This window comes from Electrona antarctica, assembly GCF_951216825.1.
Source record: "Electrona antarctica genome assembly, chromosome: 14".
Classification (NCBI taxonomy): domain Eukaryota; kingdom Metazoa; phylum Chordata; class Actinopteri; order Myctophiformes; family Myctophidae; genus Electrona; species Electrona antarctica.
In genome coordinates this window covers 30,091,553-30,108,880 of record NC_136795.1, presented here as the reverse complement: position 1 = coordinate 30,108,880, position 17,328 = coordinate 30,091,553, and the positions used below count along the sequence as shown (strand labels likewise).

The 17,328-nt window shown below is 40.6% G+C and overlaps 1 protein-coding gene across 1 annotated transcript; it reads right to left on the bottom strand.

The window, feature by feature from the left end:
• Window positions 1–11,421: 11,421 nt before the first annotated feature.
• Window positions 11,422–16,873, bottom strand: rdm1 (RAD52 motif containing 1). The gene is made up of 7 exons (XM_079521087.1): window positions 16,369–16,873; window positions 15,140–15,319; window positions 14,425–14,556; window positions 13,974–14,130; window positions 13,155–13,253; window positions 12,451–12,530; window positions 11,422–12,291 (listed from the first exon to the last, which is right to left on the bottom strand). Exons 1-7 carry the CDS (start codon window positions 16,471–16,473, stop codon window positions 12,220–12,222), a joined length of 825 nt encoding a protein of 274 aa, XP_079377213.1. The 5' UTR covers window positions 16,474–16,873; the 3' UTR covers window positions 11,422–12,219.
• Window positions 16,874–17,328: the final 455 nt, after the last annotated feature.

Genomic DNA, 17,328 nt, shown 5'->3' with positions numbered 1-17,328 from the left:
ATTAGTGATGGTGGATGAAAGCGAGGATGTTTTTCTTCTTTTTTTTTTTTTGGACTTTTCAGGAAAGTGATTTGGTGCAACGTGTTTTAATTTTTTTTTTTATGTCTACCTCAAAACAGACAAGGCCCCACGCCCACGCCTGTGATCTTTGGCATATACCCCCCACACAATTTGGTGTCTGGGACCGCAGGTTGAGAAACACTGCTCCAGACCACAGCTGAGCTAGCTGATCTATTCAGCCAGGTATGAGTGTCACATGGGCCCTAAACTAAGCCTGATTCAATCTACTGAAAATAGCCGATCTACAAGTTTTTTTTTAGCTTGTAGATCAGCTATTTACATTTCGCACAATCACACACAACTAGGTGTAACTCAGGCATGATAATTCCCCAATGAAGAGTGACAGTGTTTGTGGGTCTTGTAAACCACAGCGTACTGCTGGGGACATTATTGTGTTAACCTATTATATTAAGACCTGAGGCTTCTAAATCTGTAGTTTTCTGGAAAACATATGTTGCTATAAAAGTGGTTCTCAAACCTTTTCATGTCAAGGTCTCAAGGACAGGGGAAATGTACAGCATTCAGGTACATGTCCGTACATCTCTAGTAAATTAGTTCAAATAAAATATAACGTACCGTAATATGTCTTAGGTGTTCCATCATTGTAGAATGGAGAATCTGCCTAGTGCAGAAGAATGGAAAATCCCTTGTTGAATTTGTAGAAGGGCTTGGTTTATGTTGTGGACACCACACTGTTGAGCTTTCCTCACTAATGTAACAAAGGTATTGGATAGAAAAACAGCCTATGACTATGCCAATAACATGTAGTACAGTTCTTTAGCCCTGTTAGACGTGAAGCTGCAGATACATGGATGGTGCTGGTTGGTCCATCTGGCACATCACTCCCAAACAAGATATCATACTGTCTCAATTACATGATTTGGATTGCAATGGTGCTGTCACTGTGTGAGGCTGATGAACCCAACTGATTTTGGTCACCCTGTGGCCTATTGGCCTTTCCACTAGCGCCTTCACTGAATACTGACAATAATATGCAGTACACCAGCAAAATAGATCTCTGTGAATTGATTGAACAGAAAGTGATTTGACCCCACATCTGGACCAAATGCAAACACGCGCACACATACGCACGCACACACTTTGTCATGCAATATTTCTACAATATGGGTGATGTAGTCTACAAAGTTTTGTATCATGCTTCCGATGTCTCAAATGACTTAATATCTTTATACATAGATAAGTGACATTTGCTTTAAATGTGTGCTGTGAGCTATTTTTTAAAGTCTAGGTATATAATAGTTCCTTCCAAGTGGAAGAGATGTGACGTTAGAATTAAACTCTTCATATGAACAACAACACTGCCACTGTATAACAGTTTCTACTCCAATACTGTAACAGATTACTGTAGCAGAACCAGCACTGCCTCAATATAAATACATCTATACTATCATGACACATAGACGGATGTGAGCGTTGGTCTACCAGCCACATACTAACTACATATCGTTGTTGGGCAGAAACCTCACATGTCCATATTTAAACTTTTTGTGTTTTTTAATGCCCTGGCCTGCTTGAATGATAATACTACAGCGTCACTCAAAAGCATCAAAAGTAGCGGATCTGTAAGCTCGAGCTTGTCGATCTGCCACTTTTGCTGCTTTTAAATATGAATCCACCCGACAGACGATATGCATCTTAAATAAACTGTACAACGAATGACAGAAATGGCTAAACGTGCGGTCAAAGTCACTCCCTGTGATAGCCATCCATGCAGTTCGTCCAAAATATTCCAAGTGCAAACCGCGAGCATGGTGGCAGCTTATCACAAATGTATGACATGCTTTGTGTTACTCTCTGGATTGTGCTGTGTATCCATATGCAGACAACGTGTGAATGAAGCTGTGTGCGCGTACGTGCGTGCGTGCTACACACACATGAACCAGACTGGATGGTTTTTTATGCAGTTAAAACTGAATCATGACTTGACAAGTTACTTTTCCTCACTCTGTTTCAAGAACTGAATGGCGAGTTTACTTGACCGCACTTGGTTTCAAGTGTGACCAATCACTCTCACTGTGTGTGTGTGTGTGTGTGTGTGTGTGTGTGTGTGTGTGTGTGTGTGTGTGTGTGTGTGAATATGTAATATAATATTTCACAATCACAACACAACTCAATACCTGTAGGGGTTGTTGCTTTTCCCTCATTCACATTGTGTTATTATAATATAATGTGGTCTCACCATGGATTTATGGATTGTTATAGTTATAACTGTCCCATTTCGAGACAGTGGTGCAGTGATGTTCCAGAATGTCCCCGTGTTACACCTGAATGTCTCCAGTGTTGATTTTGACAGCAACTTTTGATTTTAGTTTTAGTCATAGTCTCTTGAATAATTTTCATTTAGTTTTAGTCACATTTTCGTCACCTGGAATGTTTTAGTGTTAGTCTAGTTTTAGTCGACTAAAGTTGACTTAATCTACAGTTGATGTAGTCGACTAAAATGTATTTTGGCGGGCTTTGATGCCGTCGTAATTACTTTTTTACACTTGATGAAAATAGCCGATCTATAAGCTCACTTGTAGATCTGCTATTTTTAGCATGCAACCATGTGTAAAATGACTTGTACTGGATCTCTTGTCCACTAGTCCCTTCCTAACATTTTAGTCTAGTTTTAATTTGTTGACGAAATTGTCAATATTTTTAGTTTTAGTCATGGTAGCTTAGTTTTCATTTAGTTTCCATTTAATTTATCAGTGAAAAAAAAAAAGGTAGTCGACGAACATTTTTTGTCATAGTATTAGTCGATGAAATCAACACTGAATGTCTCGGTGTTACACCAGAATGTTCCAGAATGTTCCCGGTGTGACAAAATGTTCTAGACGGATATTGTTTTGTTTTACTAAAAAAAGGACCATTAGAGTAGATAGTCGTCGTCGTCGTCCCCCCCCCCCCCCCCCCCCCCCCAGTGCACAACTGAATCCAACCATGATGTATCCAACATCAACACTTTGCTACTATGTGAGAAATGAAGCTGAATAAATTACCTCAGTGATTTTTAACTGCATGTCTCTGTTGTTATTGTGTGTGTGTGTGTGTGTGTGTGTGTGTGTGTGTGTGTGTGTGTGTGTGTGTGTGTGTGTGTGTGTGTGTGTGTGTGTGTGTGTGTGTGTGTGTGTGTGTAGTCCAATTTCCTATTTGTAGCAGTGACGAGCTGCCGCCGTTCAACTTCTTCCTGTGGTATATAGCTTTAAAAAACATAATTCCACAGTAGCTTTTACCTAACACCCACTCAAATGTCTTTTACACCCACTCACATTTTGTGCAGAAACACAGCATTCAGAGCATGCACTGATGCTAAATGAAATGTAATCTAAATTAAAGCACTGACATTACAGGATTTCTGAGATATGCTATACATATACCGTAAATAACAGGTGGTTAATAATTTCTGTTCTAGGACATATCCTCTCTCTCTCTCTCTCGTATTATATCCTCCCTGAGAGGATGAGGATGATGTATATGTCAGCTGAATCTGAAAAATCTTTTATTTTGAGAAAAAAACTTATTTATTTTCTTTTGTACTTGTTTGTTTAGTTGTGAGTTAGAAACAAATGTGGTGGAAAAGGTACTAGCATTTTTACTTAAGTAAAAGTATCAATACTGTCCGGTTGTAGGCTACAAAAGTATTGGCATCAAAATATACTCACCGTTACCAAAAGTACAGCATTTTTGTGATGGAAAGTGACTTTCCATCACTGGTTAAAGCTGATATGGAGGATTGAGCGGTTGTGGTTGAGTTGTGCTCACAGCATGCTCTCAGCCTGCACGGCCCACATAACAGCAGCAAGTTTGATTCGTTCACACAGTCAGCCATGCTTTAAGAGTGTCACCCAGATAAGTGACAGGAACTACATGTGCAGTGAGTGTTCTCTAGCTGTCTGCACATCAGTCCAGGATGAAGACGCTGCTGTTCCTAGTCATCTATGGTGAGTTTGTGTGCCTTACAACAGTTAGTTTTGGTTAAAGAGGATTTACAGTAACTGTTGGTTAATGGAACATGAAAAACAGGACCGTATGCTAAAACATACAGTAACCTTTACTAAACTGTATAGTCTATACATACAGTTTAAATGGGTCCCCAAATGTATAAGAACATTAAGTGACTACTGTATATTATATATAGTTTTTTCGTTTTTCTTCTTCGCTGCAACCCTATATTACTATTACTAAGTTGCTGAACTCACAGGATCAATCTAGTGAACCACAGATCTCTGTAGGCGCCGTAGAGGAAGTGGTATACCTATAGAGAGGACTAACTGATTAACTAACATTGTCATGCTCATGGCTGATAATATGAATAATCTTTTGCCTCGCTAAGTCTTTTGAAGGACTAATAATATTAGGGATGCATCATGCATGCAGTCTATAGTGTTATCATTTTTCCAACATTAGACTCAAATGAGTTAACTATAACTATAACTATTAACTATAACTACTTGAATGCTGAATGATTGCTTCAAGACATTAGTTCACCTAAAAAAAGATAATTCTGTCATTATAATTCTGTCAGTTAACTATAACTACTTGAATGCTGAATGATTGCTTCAAGACATTAGTTCACCTAAAAAAAGATAATTCTGTCATTATCTGCAGTACTCACCAGTGGTGGAAATTGAAAATAACTGGAAAGTAGGTCTACATGTACTCAAGTATTGTACATAATTAAAAAAATACTTTTACTTCTACTCCACTACAAATTAGATCCAAATATTGTACCTACTTTTACTCTTTTACTTGTAACTACTTTACTAGGCGGCATATTACAAAACGTGCATTAACCACTTCCGCCCTGCTAATAACGAGTTGCGATGCAACATGTTGTGAGCTTGTAAAGAAATTGTGAAATGGGTCATTCGTACTTTCTACTTTTGGTATTTTTGTATTTTACTTGTATTTACTATTTCTACATTGCAGTATTGATACTTTTACTTAAGTAGTAAATTGGAGTACTTTTTCCACCACTGTTACACCCTCCATTAGAAAAACATCTTTGTCCATTATGCACAAGGAGATTGTCAGTACAAGCAGCTTTCTCTAAGTGAATGGTGACCTTAAAATAATGACCTTAAAATGAATTTGTGATGTTCAAGTATTCTGAAGCCAAACAATTGCACTGTGAGTGGAATAGACGTATATATCAATACCTGTGAAAATGTTCACACCCCATGGTTTAACCATGGAATTGGGTGACATTTGGAGTTTCCATCGAGCAGAGCATCAAGCAGTGGGCACAAATGTGCTTTTTTGGTTTCTCATTTTATGCAAACACTAAAACAACATCAACAATATATATTGTTTTTTAACTTGCCAAATTTTAATTTCTCCTGCAGCTTGTGGGCTGTTTGCCTCCATATTGAATGCGAACGAAAATAAAAGCCTGGTTACCGAGGCTACCACCATACCAGATGGTAAGAAAAGCAGAAAATGGTTATCTTTTTTCTTCTTCTAGCAACACCCTGCTACACTTATACTGACTGTCTATTAAACCATAGGCGTAGAAACTGCCTAGTACTGCACATGCCTCGCAACACACTAGGAACTAAGTAGTAAAGCCTTGCATCACTCAAAACCCTGAACACTTAGGCCTGACTCACACCTTTACATCTAGCATACAACATTGATTCATGCTAGATGTATACAAAGGGTTTGTTTGCCCCAATGCATTTCCAATGGAAGTCACATGGTTTGACACAACATTTGTGTTGTACAGCTTTCGGCTGTGTTTCGACTGCCCCCCTCCCCCTGATACAACAAAAAATGTTGTGTCAAACCATGTGACTCCCATTGGAAATGCATTGCGAGCTTGCATCAGTAAACAAGTCTCATGCATCAGCTATACATCTGACTGCACGTGTGAGTCAGGCCTTACACTGTAGTAAAGTCGCCACCTTTACCCATGACGCGGCCCGCAATTCAGCCGCTGCCTGAAAATTACGAATATAGGAGATTGCTCTGTCCCTTAATGGTATTTTGATCCAGCGTCACCCGCTATCTGTTTTGCCAACAACGGTGCAGCACAAGTGAGACTTCAAGGCAGCAACACATCACTCTTCCATGGGCTATAGACCGTAAGGCTATGAAGCAATATAGAACTGGGCATAACGGGCAACGGATATGGGATCTCTTAAAGGCAATGGCACGTGGACCGGTGATTGGTTTTATTATTGTAACTCCCAAACCATACCTATGCATAATATAACTGGTAATGGAGGTGTTTTAGGGATTTAGACAGGTAACCAAAATACCAACTTTAGTGGGGGAACACCCCTTCCCCACTGCTAAATCCCCAAACAGTGTATTTAGAAAGATCGAACGAAAATGGAGCCCTATGGGCCCTATTTTGGGGCAGGGGGATTGGCATGGTGTGCAGTGAACAGGAGATGTGATAATAGCGATTCTTGGGAAATATGCTCATACTGTATGTATCTAACTTCTTCATATAATAGGTCCTCACTAATAATCATGATAAAATGGAAAAAATCTACTCAGTCTGTCTCATAGGAGGGCTGTAGGCAGTTCAGAAACCCGTCCACCAGTGACATCATCGTTAGGCAGATTTTTTTCTAACAATATATTAAAAAATATATATATTGTATCGTGAGAACGATGGCTTACATTTTCGCATTGCAACTTTTCAGGACTATAAAAGCCTGCAGTTTCTATTAGCTTGGATTCCCCATCAATGATGTCACTGGTGGACAGGTTTCTGAACTGCCCACAGCCCTCCTATGAGACACAGACTGAGTAGAAAAAAACATTGTGCCATTTTACCATGATTATTACTGAGGAGTGAGGAGTACCTATTATATGAAGATAGGTTGAAAAGTGGTGAAGTGGTCCTTTAACAGAACAAAACCTGGACAAGCCAGACCTCAAAGCAGCTCATCATTCTGCCTTCTACACAGGACAGAACACATCCATGCCAAACAACATGAGCAATGTGACAGTTAACATTCAACCTGACATCTCTGGCATGACATCTCTGGACAACAGGACATCTCTGGACAACAGGACATCTCTGGACAACAGGACATCTCTGGACAACAGGACATCTCCCACTCCCAGTCCCATTGTCCCAGTGTTAGTCTCCATGGTTACATCAACCTTGTTCCTGGTGTCATTGGTGGCCATCTATCTGCTCTTCAGGAGAAGACATCACACCAGACAGGTTGAAGACCAAGACCAAACCCAAAGTCTGGTTCTAAGTAATTATTGCATATGCAAATATATAGTTTTATTAGTTTCATATAGTCATTTTCTATAAATATTCCATCCGTTTTCGAAATAGGTGCTATAGAACTGTTCAATCAGGGGCTGCTGACTATTTGACTAATTGACTGTCTGCCTGTGTGTCTGTCTGCCTGTGTGTGCACTGTGCAGTAGCCTAAATAAGCTTCAAAAACCCAACCCCAAACATCCGTACACTTCATCAAATGTTGCACTATTAATAATGTAAATGAAAATGTCAGCAAATCCCTAAGGTACATCAACATTGTTCTTGTGAAGATTATAACGATATGTCTATTTAGTGACAAGCCTACTGTGAACTGTCCACTGGCACTGACCCATGTTGCCTAATAATGAAGAACTCATCCAGCGAATGTGGGGCAACAGAAAAAACCCAACACTTCCCAACACTTTATATTTCAACCTTGAATATTAAACAGAAATCTGTTCAGAATTATAGAATCTACTGACATTGTAGTGAGGGTATTAGTCCAGTCCTAGACTGACTGTAGTTTTCACAAGACTGTGTGTATTTATGCCTAGCAGGTTTCAAGACTCATACATTTCAACATGAATGCCAGTGCTAGACATATTCTGAGGTTCCAGTTAAAATATTTCTTTTGCCTTTCCAGCACATCATGTTTAGATTTTTATTTGTGTTTATTTCCATTTAAATGTAGTGCTCTATCTTTTTCCATTTTGTTTCATCACATGTTGTAAATGTGCAAATATACTAAACTAAACTAAACCGAACTACATTTATTTATTTACACTTGTATTTCAGTGACCGTCAGAGGAAGGGACTTTTATGAAGGCAGCTATGAAGAAGTGGTGATCATGAACACAAAGGAGCGGAAAAAGGAGGGACATCTAAAAGGAGAGTTGGCGCCAGATGTGGTGGAGGATGAGGAGTCGTCAGCGATCTACATCAATATGGAAGATGAGGACGAGGAGGAGAAATACATCAAGGTATTAGCTGAGGGGGAGGACTACATCAATGTAGAAGACAATGACGGTGATGAGGAGGAAAACGTCAATATAGAAAATGATGATGATGAGGAGGAGGAGGAAAACTACATCAATATAGAAGATGAGGAGGAGGAAGAAGAAGATTATGTTAATCTAGATGATGAGAAGGATGAAGTGGAGGAGGAGGAGTGGGAGGAAGACGAGGAGGAGGAGGACTACATCAATATAGACAATAAGGAGGGGGAACAGGAGGAGAGCTACATCAATTTAGAAGATGAGGAGGAAGAGAACTACACCAATACAGAAAACATGGAGGAGGAAGAGGAGGATTATGTTAATCTACATGATGATGAGAAGGATGAAGTGGGGGAGGACGAGGAGGAGGAGGAAGAGAACTACGTCAATATAGAAGATGAGGATGAGGAAGAGGATTATGTTAACTTATAGAAGAAAAGGTGATGATGATGTGAAAGTTGACAGGTTGTCCAGTCATTGTACTTTACACACACTGTGCAATGAGAAAATGTGTCTGTATTCTGAATTTGAATAGTTTTAGACCTAAAGGCTAGTGAGCTCAATCAGCACAGTCTGCGTTGCAAGTATATATTTCTTGCCGAGCAGGATGGTCTGCTATAATAGTGCAAGTGGGATTCACTTTAGGCTGCATGTGTTATGTAGCCAAAAGCATGGCATTGTGATAGACATTGGCAAGGAAAAGTTGTTCTAACAGCCAAACGGAATAACACACACACACACACACACACACACACACACACACACACACACACACACACACACACACACACACACACACACACACACACACACACACACACACACACACACACACACACACACACACACACACACACACACACACTGACGTGAAGGACCTCCTGCACTTGCATGGTGCAAAATGGACACAGGATCTTCAACAACCATAGCATAGAACTTCTGGGTAACAGTTAGATAATAATGACATGCTAAGGTGTTTTAAAGCCTGACTCCTAATTCATCAGGCCGTACTGCAGTGACCTGACATGTGCAGACGTGGCCATCTGGGCAACCATCATGAGGAGCTTTTCGGTCGTTTGTGGAGCAATATACATTCCAATATACAATCCATTCATATCTTACACCTCATACTCAAGTTAACAAGGTTTGAATATGAACCCCAACAAATCATATCAGGGGAGCAGCAGTGTACAGGAATGACCGACCGTGGCAGCATATCAACACATAAATGTGATACCTGCTCATTGGCTACCAGGCTACAGAGGCTAGTAATATTTGTCAACTACAACTAATGAGATGGACATCAGTGAAATAATAATTTAGGAATGTGTCAGTGATGGTGGAGAAAGGGAACTTTATGACAAACCACAAACATTTGACAAGACTGCTCCAGCCTTGGAAATTAATCTCAGTCATATGTACAGTATACTACTGTGTACCATACAAGAAATAAAGGCAAGTGCGGCCATCAGTATTTTAAGTATTTGCATTATTGCCAACAACTGCACAGAGATGGTGATGCAAGGGAACTTGGAGCGATGCCTTCAGACACACCACAAATCATTTGACTAGACTTTTCCAGACAACAAACTGACCAAAAGAAAACAGAAATCTCAACCATGTGTGGTCCTATGTCAAGAGCTTTCATTGGTATTTTAAAATTCACATAAATATTTTTTGCATTATATCACTTTCGCATACTTTATCTCACCTTCCCTGTGCAGAAAATCTGTATAGGGCTCATCTGACCACCTTGAATGAGCCTTTGGAGGCCCCTTATTGCTCTGGGCCCCATGTGCCTACTTTGCCTGTTCATAAGTTCCACTGTATGTGGTGTCGTGTCTTCTTGGTTCAGCCTCTGAAATTCGGGGGCAGGCTCTGGTACAGCTAGGGTCTAGTTTTCTAGAGGGTATCACTTACCCTGGGTTCTTCCTGCATGTCATGTCTCCACCTGTTTCCAGTATCCCATGAGCCTTTGTGTGAAATGTGGGCATCACTTCCTCTTCGCTGTAGCCAAATATTGTTAATTTAGGAAGATGGCCCATCCTGATTGGAGCCACTAGAGGCGCCATGGTACATTCATGGTACTGAATGCCTGGTACCCGCACAGTCAAATATTAGTTCTTCATTTTTTGTTCTTGTTGCATGCGACACCATTCATCATGTACTGTTAAACAAAGTTGCAACAATTCATCCAAAACCATCTTATGACCGGTGCTCTCTGGCCTAGTGGAAGTGTATCTTGATGGCCAGCAGGGGGCAGTGTGATGACTGCCTGGGACCTGAAGGATGCTGAGGTGGTGTGTAGAGGTTGGCTGTGGACCAGCTCAGAGCCAGGACCACCACTCTCAATTACAAAATGTTAGTTGACCATTAATTGTCATACAAATTTAATTGTTTTTGGCATTGAACATTGGAACATATTAATACAAATGTATTTTCAGTTTGCCTTTTAGGCTTCCTAATCAAACAATTCACATAGGGCAGATATGAGAAATAAGTAAAATATACAAAGAAATTACTGACATATTTAACAATTTTATACTTTAATATGTACATATTTTTAATAGCTGTAATATCTTGTAGATCAGCTATTTCCGTTTTTTTAATGATTGAGATAATGAGATTAGATTATGTAATAATGGTGACAGGCCTACTTGGAGCACTCCTGATTACACACATTTTGATGGAGGCTGCATTTCTTGTGATCCAGTGTTTCGGCAATGAGACCAGTCTGGAACTGTCAAAAGACAAAACCTGACTGTGACAGACGCTAGAGTTATCTGTTCAGGTCAGATTTCCATTTTAACATGATATACAGTACGTATCAACGGTCACACACACCAGGACCAGGCTAAAGTAGAATTTCCATTCATTTCTGTTAAAACATTTAGAGATTTGGGGTATGTCAATTATGTTGATATGGCAGAATTCCGTCCAGACTCGAAAGAGAAGACATGTTGATGGTGATCTTTGTGTCAATGTTCAGGTCATGTAGGTTGTAGAACACGGGCAACATTCCTCAAAACATATAGATTGTGGCTGATTTACAAAAACAAATAATGTTTTTTGTTTTGTTTTCAGATGGGAAGGGGCCAAAAGCCCCAAGGGTGTACCTCCGACATTGAAAACATTTCCTTCATTTATTGTAAATGTACATTTCTTTATACATGGTGAGATTGTATTGCCCGTTTCAATTACATTATATTCATGAATTGGTCCATCCTCACTATGGCACCATTTCTGCCAACTCACTCAGTATCTCAGAGGAAGCCATTGCTTCCATTTTAAAAAATATCTTGGGGGGAAAAAAAGAATATGAAAATGTTTGATAACCATGGTTTAAACATTAGGAAGCTACTCAACTTTGGAAAAAAAGCCCAAAAACCCTAAACCACCAAATGGCAACTACCAATATTTACAAGCAACCTTCCAGAAAAATAAGCCCAAAGTCACATAATAATAAGCAGACATGAACACTGCTTGAAACCATTGTCTCAGGAAAGAGGCTTAACTATACACTACAGTACTGTATAACAGTAAAGCATGGTATTAAATTTGCAGAAGAACATTGGTGCTGCTAGCATGCAGTAATACAGAAAACAAGTTGCAAATAAAACAATACAAATATAAAATTGATAAGATATGTTTGTGACAAAACTAATGAACATTAGTCTTTCTAATAAAACAATAGATTGAAATGTGATCAAAAGCAATGCTGACAAAAATAAGCAATTCCAATTGGAATTCAGTTAAATTATATTCCCCATTTTCAAAGGCAGTTCTACAACAAGTAGCCAAGAGATGCCGTAAAACAGAGTGCAATGGTTCTTTTGTAAACTTTATGAGGGCTCCTGTGTCAGACCGCTGAAGGATGTAGCCTATTTTGATTAAAATAAATAAAGATAAAATCTCTCGTCTCTGTCTTCAGGATACCGTCAGTTCCCAATCTTCTTCTTCCTGCTCTGGGTTCAAATCACTCCAGGAGACTTCATTTACCTGTGAGAAGTGGCGAGAGAGCAACCTTTAGTAATCTTATTCTAGGGCAAACATTTGGTAAAAATGGCTCTAGGGATTCCGGTCAACAAACTGTATATGTTTTAAGTGGTTTTAATGACCCAAAATGTAGAGATATGTCTGAAAAAGAGAGAGAGAGACCTGAATTTCCCCCTCTGGGTTATCTTCAGGTTGGAGCTGGTCCCTGTCCTCTCTCACCTCAATCAGGACCTTACCATTACCTAGCAACAGAGACAGAGAGACACAATTTATAACCCAGAGAATTGTTAACCGTTTTCTTACCTTAATCATATCATTATATCCAATAACGAGTGGTACATGTGAAAAATTACATAACATCCATCCAGAGTGCAGCGCAGCTCTGACTGTGCTTATTTTGATCGCACAGGAAAACATAATTCTAGATTCTACACATCGGTCTTTTGTAATGACCAAAGATGTTGCACATTGTTTTGTCCCAGTGACTATAAGTACAGTACTGAGATGGTAGCGGTAACCACCTGCTTCAAACTACCATTGTTCAACTACATTGGACAGGTTACTGTTATTCCCAATAACCTAAACTCGGAAGTAGATAATGTGGAGACATAACAGATAGAACCACCAGAAACACTGCCCATCTTTACACCTACAGTAAGCACACCTTGTGTCAGGGTACAGTCAGTCACACATGCGCAACTAAAACCATCATGCCCCGCACACTTCTATTGTATAGAGCAAAGGGGCACAGCTGCCACTTGCGGCGTGTTAGCATGACGCCTTGGCACATGATTCCATATAGCATAAATGTGACAAAATTGTTTGTGAGAGGTAGTAGTAGTACAGTAACAGTGGTATATCACTACCTAGCATGATCACTAGCACAGTGCTGAAAGCCTGGACAACGGCCTTATCTCTCACCCATCTCCGCAGCTTACTATGCTTCTGGCCACATATCTCAGGACCTAGACAGACAGAGCACGCAAATCAGTCAAGTTTGCTAGACATTCTATCAAACATTTCCTCCTGTAGTCTTGATTCCAGTCCTACTATATTGTCACTGTCATTTGGAAAATTAATGATGAAAGAAAAAGCCCATCCACTAGATCAGTGGTTCTCAAAGTGGGGTCCGGGGACTCCCAGGGGTCCTTGAGGGAGTTCCAGGGGGTCCCCAGCTAAATGATAGTTTGGAACCAAATGGACACTTATGGCTCTGTAACTCTGAGTGTACAAATGGAACCAAATGGACCCGTTATTGATTTTACAACATTGATTTTACAATATAAATTGGGGTCCCAGAGATAGAAATGCCATTAAATGGGGGTCGGTAGACTAATATGCATGTCAAACTGGGGGTCCTTGAAATTAAACGGGTTGAGAATCACTGCTAGAGACGTAAATATCTTTTTATGGGGGTCTCTGGCATATCTTTTCAAATGGGGGTCCACAGGCTAATTAGTGTCAATTTGGGGGTCCTTGACATGAAAACGTTTGGGAACCACTACACTAGATATATCGGCCAAACCAATGTGTTGATCGTGCTCTAACTCCTCATTTGCAATCCATCCCTCCGCATATCCTCCATCTGTTCTCCTCTTTAAATGATCTTCCACTCAAAAACGTAAACTTCCTCTCCAGTACTTATTTCCTATTGTCTCCTGCTTTCCCCTCTGCCCAGTGCCTACCAGTGTTATTATAGGTCTCCTCCACCACTGCTACCCCTCGACTTGTTGCTGGGGTATGTTGAGGGAAGGACAGTTCCACCAGACATCCGTAGCGAAGAGTCTTCTCCTCCTGGCTTCTGCCCTGGTCATCCTCTGGATCACTTGACAGCTCCTTCAGCTGAGGACGACAAATGTGAAATGGAGAAGTCATAACATGTTGGCTTTTAACATCCTCTCTTCAGCACAATGACATTGGACTGATAATCGCTAGTCTTTCTTTTAATTTATTAAATATTAGGGTGAATGAACCACCCTCTTAAGCGGAGCAAAACGTGTCTGCAGATGCAAATCTAAAATGTATCTATAGCATAGATATTAGATGTCTTTCATTAACTAAATAATATGAAATATGGAGATACAAGGTTTATGCTCAACAGCGACGATGAGCGTCAATCAGCAAAGACGGGCTTACGGTCAGGATGCGGGTGCACCATCCGTTGAACCCCAGACAGTGATTGGCTAGTTCCTGGCAGCGTGAGTGACTTAGTGGCTTGATGTTGTGAGGGTTTGAATGGGGGTTGTTACGCTTGGTGCTCAGCTGGACCTGAAACATACACATTACACAATGTTATGAGTGAACGTGCAAATGTTGTGTTGCTTGAGCCGGATGGCACCCCCCTAACCCTAATAAGGGTCCCCTGTCCCAAATTCTGAAATCACCCAATAACCCTTCAACGGACCCTTTCCTTTGCCAGGGCAAGGGAACTCTCCTAAACCCAACTACTATGTCCCTTGCCCTGTGCAGCACTTAAAGGGGGAATCCTATCGTTCTTTTTGAGGGGGACATGACAATGACAATGGACATTAGACTCAGTAACTTCTTCCGCAAGGGCCACTGGAACCTCCTGCTGGAATAGGTTGGCAAAATGCAACAAAATAGTTTCACTCTGGAGCCGTGGTTGATATGCTAGGAGTAAATGAATGACAGATGTGACATCATGCACATGTATGTATGAACATGTACATATAAAACCCAGGTCTCCCGCGTGCAAAGCCAACATCTTCACCACTAGCTTCAAGGGGAATTCCCCCCTGACCGGGGGAGATATCAGGCAGAGGCTCTGAAACACTAATGATACATAATACACACACTAAAGGAACGACATGATTTGTTTTCTAGTCTTTACCTTTACTGGGGTGCTTTGGAACAGTGTTCGTTTATCCGTGGACCGTTGCGCCTTGGAGGCTTGGACTGCAGAGTAGAACTTGACCAGGGCGTAGAAGCCGGGACGGGCCACTGCTGCATTGGGGCACACTTTGAGCAGGTACAGCGGACCGAAGGACGAAAAGACCGACCATAACCTCTCCTGGATAACACAGGGAATCATTATGATGAAGGTTGGGCTCTACGCACAAAAAAAAATTATACCTTTTTCAGAAATGTTTTTGAAAATGTTTAAAAACAAAAGGGTAGGAAACAAAATATAAAGGGACCGTATTTATGTTTCTGTTCAAGCTTTCAGTTAGGTCCAACAGCCCTAGAATGGCTGACGACCCTGCGAAAGACCCATACACCGGCCATAACTTGCTCCTCCAAGGGAGCTAGCTCTCTTGCCTTGGCTTGTTGCTTGCCTTGTCTACTGAGTTGGAGGACTTCGACTCCAGCTCAGGGTGCTAAACGTTACAATACATTGCATGTATTCCTTTACATATACTCAAATAGCCCATAATACTGATAGTCACAAATGTAATAATATATTATATAGGCCTATTGACAATTTGTATTCAGTGTAACACTTTTATTTACATTGCACACAAAAATGCAAGCTGCCTGAAATCAATAATATTAATATGGCCTAATATTAATTTGGCATTTTTATCAAAGCGCCCCGGCTATTTTTCTCAAACGGGGTGCGTTCGGGAAATTTACAGTTGCACACCGGTAGGCAGCGCACTCGCCTATTGTATTGGCAGTGCAGTCAGTGTGCATATTATATAGAACGCACCCAGTATCAGAGTGCAACACACCTCACGACCGATAGGGGCGCGTAGTTGAAAGCCTATGGATAAAAAATAACAGCTCGGATAAAAATGCTTTTTATTAAACAACGCGGAATGCAGCAGTTCTAATCGCTGCCCCAGGACAATTCTAACACCCGTGGCATCCGTGGTGAGTACTTTATATTTGAAATCTGAACGTGTATGTACACATTTGCTCTGTAAATATAGCCTTCCCAAAATACAGGCTGAAGTTTCGCCATGAGCGTCATGTGAACCATGGCTAGGAATATTTGCTGTTCCGTTTGGAACCTCTATACAGCTGTTCTAGACAGTGCCAGGATAGTCAGTTAAATTATAGTTAAACTACAACAATGAGGCCTAAACGCATTAAGTCGTTAAGATTATGTGAACTCACATAGATGAAAGCCTCGGTGAAGGACGGCTGGATGTCCCAGATAAACAGAGTTTTGTTGTTCTCCACTGGAACTTGGAACTCTATAATATCCACCTCCGGATCCATCTTTAGTCCAGCAACGATGACTATTGTTACTCAGCAAGTCGCCAGTGTTCTACAATGTAACCGTAACCCGTTACAAACGGTTACATTGAATTTGTCGTCGTTCTCCAACAGGGCAAGTGGTTTTCTGTGTCTCCTTACAGCTTACACACACACAAAACGTATTCTCCCTCCTCTTCGCTTTCCTTCAGTTTCCACTGGTTCAGAATGATGAATGTATCGTTAGACAACAAGCATGTTAAAAGCGCTGTTAAAGTCGTGGAACATTATTATAGTACAATAATATAAACATGTGATGATGAGGATTATTTTCAATCATTTCTCTGCGTCTTCACTTCCGTAAACAGGCTCCTTCTTCTTGTGAATTTCCGGCAGTCTAGATGCCTTCCGGCACATTACTGCCTCCCACTGGTCGGGTGTATGCCCCCTTCGTGTCCATTGTCCTTTCTATATTGGCAGTCCTCTTGATTGATTGATTGATTTATTAACAGTTTGCAGAATTACAGTACATTTCAAGTACAACTCAATACAAAAACTGTTAACAGTGAGTGGACGACACTATAAAGCATTATACTTGTTTAAAATAGGGCCCACCATTTTCAATTCATCAAAACATTTAGAGACGTACGAATATACACAACTATATAGTCAAAAAGGAAATCATCATAGGAGGTAAAAAGGGAAAAGAAACATATACAGTGAGGGGGAACAGGGGTGGGTGGGGGATTCAGAATTTACGGGGGCCAGTTTCGAATTGCAGCCGTCCGTAGGTGCCCTTTGAGAGCAGTTTTGAAGGAGTCAAGAGATTTGCATGTCTTAATGACTGTTGTTAGGGCGTTCCACATTTTGGTGGCATAG